This window comes from Pollachius pollachius, assembly GCF_949987615.1.
Source record: "Pollachius pollachius genome assembly, chromosome: 1".
NCBI classification, from domain to species: domain Eukaryota; kingdom Metazoa; phylum Chordata; class Actinopteri; order Gadiformes; family Gadidae; genus Pollachius; species Pollachius pollachius.
In genome coordinates, this window is record NC_136934.1 from 19210740 (window position 1) to 19221511 (window position 10772).

The 10772-nt window shown below is 44.4% G+C and overlaps 1 protein-coding gene across 1 annotated transcript; it reads right to left on the minus strand.

Annotated features, from left to right (window-relative positions):
- Positions 1-396: 396 nt before the first annotated feature.
- On the minus strand, positions 397-7283 carry slc20a1a (solute carrier family 20 member 1a; the record flags this gene model as incomplete). Its single annotated transcript, XM_079736333.1, has 10 exons — positions 397-552; positions 858-942; positions 1043-1228; positions 1653-2142; positions 2558-2758; positions 2877-2996; positions 5321-5417; positions 5925-6010; positions 6117-6257; positions 6935-7283. 10 exons carry the CDS (start codon positions 7281-7283, stop codon positions 397-399), a joined length of 1911 nt encoding a protein of 636 aa, XP_079592459.1.
- Positions 7284-10772: the final 3489 nt, after the last annotated feature.

Consider the following 10772-nt stretch of genomic DNA (forward strand, 5'->3'; position numbering starts at 1 on the left):
GCTTGAGACGTCAACTTTCAATTGAAAAGAGAACAACAAAACTGTATTCAATGGTGTTTATTTCACAAAACATTCATTAGTTTGATTCTATGAACATATGGTCATTTCATATCATCCAAATGTGTTGGATATTTACAGGCATTTTATGGCCCAACATTGTACAGTTGACATAAAAACAGCAATTAACCATGTATGTACACAAAAATAAAACGATCAAGGCAAATCAATCTGAGACTGAGAGCGGCCAGTTAAACAAAAACACAGATTTAATCTTTTAACAAACACATTCCACCCTCTGTGTAGCGTGATATAGACTCTGAGCATCGGTCAAAAGGCTCACAGGATAACATACGCGAAGAGGGACATGAGGCTGCCTCTGTTCATCAGTTAAAAGGCTCACAGGATAACGTGTACGAAGAGGGCCATGATGGCCGCGCTGATCAGACCCGAGATAGGGACGGTGACGAACCAGGCGATGAAGATGTTCCTGAACAGGCGCCAGTCCACGGCCTTCCTGGAACGCAGCCACCCCACGGCAACCACTGACCCCACCTGTAGAACCAGACACCAGAGTCAACAACACAGCAGTCTACTGCTGTACGGACCGTAGTGGAGCTGGACTCCACCCTTGAGCCCCAACACATGGGCCCGAACAATGAGTGCACCTGCTCACGTTGAAGGCAGTTTACAAAACAAAGCACAGACCGGTTTACGCCGGCTGGCATCATGTTTATCCAGCAAGGGTTAGGGTTAGAGTTAGGGTTAGTAATGAGGGTCCATGTATACAGTTATCCATTTAGTATCCATTTAGTATTCTGCATTGTTTTGGAGGGCGAAGTTTGCGCTCCGCCACCTACCTTGCAGTGGGTGGTGCTCACAGGAAGACCGATATTGGACGCCACGACCACAGTCAAGGCTGACGCCAGTTCAATGCTGAAACCACTGGATTGGACAACAGAACAAGGCAATGAGGTTAAACCAATCTGCCGTTGAGACATTCGTGTGAGGAGCCTTATGATAGTTGGATTTGGTGGAACAGTACCTGGAGGGTGTGATGGGGGTCAGGTCTTTGCCCAAGGTCTGAATGACTCTCCGGCCCCACACCCACAGCCCAGCGCTGATGCCCACCCCCCCGTACAGGAGCAGCCAGATGGGCGTGGGCGCGTTGGAGACCACAGAGCCGCTGTCGTACAGGAGCCAGAGGGCCACCAGGGGACCGATGGCGTTGCTGCCAAACCAAGCATAGACACGTGTAAGTCTGCTGAAGGTGCCCTCAAACGTCCCCTCACATCAAGACTCACTTGTTCAGAGTTCACCTAGACTCTGCATCCCCCTTCCCCCCTCCCCTCCCCCCTCTTACGCACTTGTATTGTATGTTGTATGTCCTGCCACTTATTGTACGTACTTATTGTATTTTGTACTTAAAAATAGTACTTAGCATCGTGTAGCATCTAATTCTAGCTTTCTTTGTTGTATACGGGGTAAAGGTTAATCTAACAATTGCAAGTACTTGGTACTGGCACTTGTTCTATGACCATCCTTACTGTACCGACAAGTTTAGTAACATTAACATTTAGTGCTAAATGCACTAAATGTTAATGTCAATGGTAGAGCACCCGGTTCTCTGAGAGAACCCAAATCCCCCGGCATACCTGACGTCGTTGCCTCCGTGTGCAAAGGAGCCGAAGCAGGCGGTGAGGATCTGGAGGAACTGGAAGAGCGAGGAGACGGCAGGGTGGTCAACCTCCAGCTCATCCTGCTCCAGGGCCAGCTCCATACCCGCCTCGCTCTGCTCCACGCTGCTGTCCTCCGCCCGGGCGCCCGCGCTCATGGCCGAGCTGTAGCTGCTGTAGCTGTCCACCCGGGACCTCCTCTGGAGCGCCCCCCCGCCGCCCTCTGCCGCCGCCTCCTTGTACTTGGGGTCCCCCTGGATGCCGTAGATGGCCATGGTGTAGGAGGTGTAGCTGTTGTTCCTGCGGATGGGCCGCTCCTCCGTGTCACTGTCGCCGATGCAGTCGCCCACCTTGGTGACGTGCAGCTTGTGCAGCAGGTCTTTGTAAAGACCCGAGTCCTTGTGGACGGTGTGGGAGAGGCCGCTGTGAGGGTCGGTGATGGTCATGGGCCCCACCAGGCTGTTCAGACCTTTAAAGAAACACACCTGCTTTGTGACGCTTTGTATTCGTTTACATTTACATTTAGGGCCTTTAGCAGACACTTTGATCCAAAGGGACAACAACAAACAATAAGTACATTTGTCAGAAGAAGAGAAACAATGTACACCGCCGTCGGTACAGTAAGCCCATTCATAGAAACAAGTGCCAAGCACTTACCATTGTTAGGTTAACCCATTCCCCGTAGACAAGAAAGCTTGTTAGGATAAGAAGCTCCGCGATGCTGAGTACTATTTTTAAGTCAAAGGACGTACAACATACAATAAGTACATACATTAAGTGCCAGGACGGGAAGGGTAAGGGAGGAGGCTATGCAGAGTCTAGGTGAGTCCACAACGAGGAGGGTATCATAACAGTAGTTTGTACTGATATCTCTGAAATCTCACCATTGCTGAGATCCGGACTTTTGGTATCTATTCCATTGCTGTCTAAGTCTGCGTCCGCTGAGTCTCCAAGCCTGAAGGCCACCTTCTGGCTGTCTTCTGCCGGGGGTCTGGGCAGTGGCCTGGCGGACTCAGGTTCTGGTTCTGGGTCTGGTTTGATCTTCTCCATCAGTTGTGTTTCACAGGGCTTAAGAGCCATTTCACCTAGCGTGCAAAGAGATCCGTATTAGGTCTGAGCCATGGAATGGCTGAATGAGAAGTTAGAGATGTAAGAGCTGGCACAAGGATACACCGACGTGTTTATTATACAAAGAACACTCACGCTGGATCTTTTTCTTGAGGTGGGGGCAGACCACGAACCACACGAGGAGAGCGGTGCCGAGGGAGCAGCCCAGCGAGATGCCCAGCGTCCCCCACCAGGGCACCTGGTCGAAACCCAGCACTGGGACACACACACAGAGGGAAACAAAGACAGACTTAGGACAAAGGGACACTAGAGGAGGACGCTCAATGAATCGTTTTTCATCACAGGCATAATTGTTGCTCTCAGCAGTATATAATACAATACAATATTGCGAGCAGTAGAAGCTCGTGCTCGTAATATTGATTTGTGTGCACGGACGTGTCAGTTGAATGTGCGCAAATCCATATTTGCTCGCAATTTGCTGACATATTTTGAGATACATTTTGCATTATTGTTGGTACATTTCAGAAAATGTTGAGATATATAGGGCTTATGTGACACTGCAACCGATATAGCTACTTTAATCATGGTATATCAGAAAGTAAAGCATACTTAATTTTTTTTAACTATATTTATCAAATATATTTCAGAATGTGTCATATACAATACAACACTACAATATATGGCAGGCCCACTGCTAAGCTTTTGGAGGCCCTAAGCATAATTTGTCATAAATTGGTCAGGAAGGCCCCCCCCACCCACATCGCATCATAGAGTATCAAAATAACAGCCTCAACAGCAGCACCATCAGTAATATATAAAGTAATATATAAATAATTGATAAGTAATATATACAACAGCAGCATTACAATATAATAACAACTGCAGGCTCAAAAGATGAATGAAAATAATTATGCACATGAATAAGGTATAAAAGGAAGTCATCAAAATGAACAAACACACACACACAAATATTTTTCACACACCCAAAAATGACCTCAAAGTGCAGTATTGTCCTAATCAAAATATTTTCCCTACACGATGCACAACTGTAACTGTTGCATAGTGTGCAATACTAAAATGCGTGTGCATACTAAGCAGCTGCAGGAGGCTTTACAAAGGTGCACAACAACTTTTTCCTGGCAGCAAAATCGCTAATCAAGTCATCATAATACACCCTATGTGCCACTTAAGCGTTCTTGTCACATTGTTGACCGTAGATATGTTTTAATGAGTTTCAGTTTATAAAAACTGCATTGAGAAAGGATGCTTCCCCTCTGATGAGAGCTGCTCATCAGAGGGTTTTCAACCTTCATTTTGGGGGCCCCTGCCAGGTACTTGGGGCCCTATGCGCTCCGCGTACGGGGAGAGGCGGCCCTGAAAATGGTGTTACAGCACTTTAAGTCCTCTCCAGCATTGTGCATTTTAATCACATGGTTCTGGGGAGGCGAGATTGTCCAAATATCTCAACTGCCTCCCCTCAAAACTTCCTTGGCTAACAGTATCAGCATGACTCATCCAAACAGATAGCATGCAGGATACAAACATGCATGGCCACACAATGATAGAAAGCACACAAGGGTCTTGAAGGCGGAGCGTTACAGGGGACAGATAATCTTAACCGCTAAACCAAATAATCTTTTGTTCACTGGGGTTACCGTGACTTTTTAAGATGATAAATAACTTTTAAGCATTGTTTACAAAGGTTTGAACTTACAGAGGTCGCTCTAATACAGGGGGCTTGACTTTGAGAAATACCCCATGTTTCCCTGTGTTCATCATGAAGATCGTAGCTTATTGGAGTCTCAACAGAGATGCTCAACCACTTATAAAACGAACAATCTCAAAGAGTTATCTCAACAGCCAAGAAATCCAACATGACGGGTTTATGTGGTATTATGGGAAAACGACAGGAATCCTTGGATCAAAACAAAACAAAACACAGGATTGTTTTTGATGAGAAGAGTTTCTCCATCTATATCAGTGTGAGAGGTGCAGTCTGCTGTGGGATGTGATAGCAGGGGTTATAGTAGGCATTGATCCGTGACTCACACACACACACACACACACACACACATGCACACACACACACACACACACACACACACACACACACCTCAACATTGTGTTTAACTTTCTTACTAATTCAAAGTTGAATAAAACTGTTATTAATGTCTTACACAACCATGTCAAGAAAAAAATACTACAGCTGCTGTATTGCTTGAGTAAGTTATTGCTTTAGATGTGTTAAGGCTGCTTTAGTATGCTTCAGTTAGTGTGTGTGTGTGTGTGTGTGTGTGTGTGTGTGTGTGTGTGTATGTGTGTGTGTTTGTGTGTGTGTGTGTGTTCGTGTGTGTGTGTGTGTGTGTGTGTGTGTGTGTGTGTGTGTGTGTGATTCCAAAGGGCCTCTTTCACAGTCTGAGGATAATGTGCTTGACGTGACTTAGTGACTTAGTAAACACAATGCCCACACACACACACACCCACGGGTGCACGTGTGTGTGTGTATGTGTGTGTGTGTGTGTGTGTGTGTGTGTGTTTGTGTATGTGTGTGTGTTTGTGTATGTGTGTCTGTGACTCACATGGGGCTCCTGTGTACAAGATGGAGAAGATGTTGATACCCATAGTGATAGCGTAGAAGACAGGAAGAGCTCGGAGGCCGTTGGGCACAGGGTTGGCCTGGGGAGGGTCAGTGATACACAAATCACATGTTGAGATTGACAACATGTCAGTAATACACATCACATGTTGAGATCAACAAAATGTCAGTAATACATACATCACATGTTGAGATCAACAACGTGTCAGTAATACACAAATCACATGTTAAGATCAACAACATGTCATTAATGCACACATCACATGTTCAATTCAAAAACATGTCAGTAATACACACGTCACATGTTGAGATCAACAACATGTCAGTAATACAGGTTCATCACATGTTGAGAAACATCCCGACCTGGATACACACAACTACAGGGAGTAGAGGGCTTCAGATCAACAACATGTCAGTAATGCAGGTTCATCACATGTTGAGATCCATTGTAACCTCCCTGTACTTAGATACATCCTATATAAATGTCCATTTACCATTAACTAATTACATCCCGGTGCAGGGATAAGGGCCTCAGATCAAGAACACCATGAATTCAAGACTATAACAGTATTCCATTTTGCGCTCACCTTGTTGAGGATGAATTTACGAACAAAGTAAAAGAGAACCCCTGACATGATCCCAGACAGAAGAGGCGAGAGAAACCAGGATGCCACTGTTGGGACAAATGGACATTGTTAAGGAACCCTGTTGGTAGTATTTGGAAAGACAAAAAAATTGCGATCATTTTTTCAATCATTTTTCACAGGGTACTTCTTTACCAATGCGAAGCAGTTCCATCCACTTGACCCCGTGGTGACCCCTGGCCACCATGGAGAACCCGATGGTGGCCCCCACAATGCAGTGCGTCCCAGAAATGGGGAGCTTCAGGAACGAAGCCGCCAGCTGCCACACGGCTGACCCTACAGAACACACACACAGAGACACACACGCACACGCATGCACACGCACACACGTGTGCACGCACACACACACACACACACACACACACACACACACACACACACACAAATGCAATTTTATTATTCCACTATAGCAGACTGAAGTTACCAGCCAGCTTTAATAGTTTCTGTTTAATTGTAACTTTCATTTGAATTTCACTTGATGCTTTTTTACTGACATTTGTGGCATGGTTCCGTTACGATCCAGTGTGTAGATCTTAGTAGCAACCAGCTGAACCCCCTCACCCTCCCTGTCCAATTACTACAGTAGTCTGTATCGGCCTCTGTTGTGTAAGCAGCCATTTTAGTTTTGACAATAAAGGGACATACTTTGTTATCCCCCCCAAGGTCGATCTAGATATAAAGATGTTTAGTTTACGAAAACACAAAGATTCTTACTTTCATGGGATTCAAATAAAAAAACACCTGAGAATTATATTCCATATCAACATGTCGTTCCCCTAGATGCCACTAAATTCTACATACTGTACCTACATACTGCTCTACAATCACACATATATATTCTATAAAACCAGCAACAAAGCGGTTCGTAACCCTGCTTCTTAAACAGGTTTGATGAGACCAGAATCCCTCTGCTCAACAGCCTCTGGTCACATGTCCCCAACGCGGGCGCTCACCGAACATGGCGCTGACGGAGCCTGCCATCAGCACGTGCTCGGAGCCGTTGTACATGCGCACGTCGATTATGCCCTGCCGGATGGTCTCGCTGACCTTGGCGCCCAGCAGGATGGAGCCCACCGTCTCGAAGATGGTGGCCAGGACGCAGGCCTGCCGCAGGGTGACCACGCCCGAGCCCACCGCCGTGCCGAAGGAGTTGGCCACGTCGTTGGCCCCCACGGAGAAGGCCAGCACGAAGGCGATGACGAAGCCCAGCACCAACAGCCACAGGTAGCCCTCCAGGTGGGTCTGGGCCAGCAGGCCCACCGTGGTGGCGGTGGCCAGCGCCGCGAGGGTGGTGGTGTCCATGGTGAGGGAGGATGTCCTGTTCAACCCTTAGGTCAGTCAATTCAATAGGTCTACTCTTAGTGTTATATAGACACACGTGTTGTTCCTCTGATATCGGAGCCTAATTGGTAAAAAGAAAACATGACGATGGATTTGGTGTTTGTTGCTATCGTGTTATGCTGATCGTTTGGGGTTGTTGTAAGATGAACTAGTATTGATGGAGGAAGGGAATCCATGATGATGGCTGCCTCTGGGGAAATATACTGGAAGAAGAAAGGTGAATTTGGTTTAGTTTAGAATAAAAGACCAATATATTAACCTGCTTAATACGAGACATTAACAGGCTAAATAGGGTAATTGCAAATGAAGCAAGCAAAATGTGATGGACCAGAACCAGATATTGAATGTGTTTTTTCCCCATTCATTTTTCTTTAACAAGTGAACAATAAAGTAATTAATTAACCTACTTCAACCATCGGAAGTAGCATTTGTAAGTTAAACATTCTTCAAACATGTGTGGTGTGCGCAAAAACGTGGTTGACAAATGAAGGAGCGCATTAAAGCATAATGTAGCCTTTGTCAAATAACTCTTTAACTCTATTTAATTATTCTAACGCAGTTAACAGAAGCCTCACATAAAATTCCTAGGCTATAAGATCTATATACATTTCATAGGTTAATTAAACCTCCAAAACTTTTAAGGGTTAAATAAACAGCAAGGCTTCTTGACTATTCTTGACCTGGCCACATTATTGACCCTATTTGGCTAAGAAATCAACAATAGCCAATCAATTACAGTTCAAAGAAAAAGGTAATTTCGCAGATCAAATAAGGCAATTATTACTAACCCTAACTCTAGTAAAATTTGTTAAACTTAAAATTGTGATAGATGTATGAACGAGAAAAGTCTGTCCCCACTCACCTGTTAGAGCGAAGGTCTCGTGTTGAGTCCGTCAGCGCGAGATCAACATGCAGGAACCGATCAGCCGCGAGACGTCCCCCGGTTTACCGTCTGGTTTGAAGGGTCTTGCGGAAAGCGGGCTCTTATACTCAGACCGTGGTGAGGAGGAGGAGGGCAGCGTGCTTAGTCCCTCCGGAGTGATCACGAGACAGGCTAATGGTTTACTTGTTTGTGGCGCAGAAACACCTAATTACAGTTTTCTGCTCCTGAACGGGCCAATGGGGAGAGGGGGATGCTGGATCCGGAATTAACCTTCTTATTGCCAATGGGATGAAAATGGCGGATGTGTTTGAGTGATTGATCAACTTTCCTTTTTGCCACTGGATTAGAATTTTATAATATGTCATTATTGTGGAGCATCTCTCTTCCACAGGCCCACACGCCCATATAACGTTATTAGTGGTCCGTTGATCTATACTGATTGTTTCACAGGACAAATGTGAGGCATAGAGCAAGTCCAACACAAAGTTACTGTTCAACCTCTTATTTACTATTAATTCTATTTTCTGTCAAACTCCAATGGAAAGTGGAACTATTTTTGTCAGTCAGCGGAAAATGAAAGACATTGAAAGCGCTGATGTCTTCGTATTCATAACTAAGTATCATTACTGATTAGTGAACTCATTGGAGAGTGGTAGTAGAGATATAATTTACTAAGACATTTTTAGAGATACTTTTCTGAAGACTGTGTCAGGGGGATAGCCCTTCTAGGCTATACAATCTGTAGGCAGTTTAATTTTGCAATGATTGATGATAATCCCAATATAAAATAAATCTATAATAATAGACTAAAGAGTAATACAGGTTTGTGTGTGCGTGTTCAAGTGTGTAAAAGTGTGTGTGTGTGTGTGTGTGTGTGTGTGTGTGTGTTTGTGTATGTGTGTGTGTGTGTGTGTGTGTGTGTGTGTGTGTGTGTGTGTGTGTGTGTGTGTGTGTGTGTGTGTGTGTGTGTGTGTGTTCAGAGTGTCAGAGTGTTCAAAATGGTGAGATGTAGCTGACATTATTTACCAGGTCAATCATTACCTCTTCCGTACTGAAGGAACATAAGTGAAACCATGTTCGTGTTTGGAGCACATTCGGTCAGCTCATGACTTTTACGTAACTGAGCCTGTTCTTGAGGTAGGTAGGCCAGTTTGTATGCTGCTATGATCGTATAAGCCACAGGTCACAGCAAACAAAGTGAACGAGATCAGTAAATGCAGCCCTTAATATTGAATCAGGATTATTTCTTTAAACGGAGGGAGATCTTCTGAACGGTGGCATCAATGTTTCTTATTATAGGGTCTTATTATAACCCCAATTCTTTTCAAAGTATTTTTAGACCTAGTAGCAACAAGCATGTTTGCAACAGTTCATAGCAGCCATGTAGGCTATAAACAAAACCTTTCTAAACGTTCTTTATTTGAATGCTTCCCCAATGTTTACTAAATTTAACATTTTAGTTGAAGTCCCATATAATTGGACGATAATGAGCGTTGCCTTTGAGCTTGGGTGGTTTTCACTACACACATAACACCCTGATCTCTCGGAGCCATGCGGCGTCTGTTCACTGTTTTGACAGAGAGGGGGGCAAGGTGCTTCAAAACGTTCCCAGAGAGATTTAACAAACGTTAGTCTGGTTATGCATAAGGGTGTATAATTACTACTCTTCAGGTAAACACCTGGGGTAAATGGTGTTTACACCCATGGCTGATCAACTTTCACATACAAACGTCTTTTGTTAGTTTTTTTTAAACCTGAGAAAATGCTCTTCAAAACATTCACATGAAGTTTCTCGTATTGGGCATTTGCCTTGTCCAGCCAATAGGGGGCGCCACTATCTTTTACACATTCCAGTAAAAACGCGACCCATTGATCAGATCAAAACAAAAGAGGCATTTCTGTCACATATTTTTTCATACTGCTCTCTATGAAATGTCTCTTTTGAAATTAATGTTTTACAAAAAAATGTTTATTTAAACGTTTTTGAAGTTAAACTTGTGTGTGTGTCTGTGTGTACGTATATACGTGTGTGCGTGTGTGTGTGTGTGTGTGTGTGTGTGTGTGTGTCTGTGTGTGTGTGTGTGCGTGTGTTTGTGTCTGCGTGTGTGTTTGTGTGAGTGTGTGTTCGCGCTTGCGTGTAATTACACACATTCATGGTGTTTATAAGGTTTTTCTGAAAAATCATGTTTCAGCTTTGAGCATTCAGGCTACTTGATTTTGGTTGAAGATTGTTAGACTTGCCACTGGTTAAACATAACTTGTATTATTTATCGCAGCGGCACACTGTTGCACGTCACCCGGTGGCCTCTAGGGGTCGCTTATGCCTCTGTTCCAATTACACCGTCAAAGAATGCATTCCAGGTGGAAATACCAGTTTGAAACCACTTGAAACAGGGAGCAAATAATAGTATTATTCATCCAGTTCTTATGTGTGCACAGAAAAACTTTAAGACCAAGTACCAAACAGTGTATACACACACTTCAGAAATGTCCTTCGTACCTTGAAGCGTGTGCTGATACCCCATCTACTCATCTGCCAATAGAATCAAACACCTAATAATCTTCAT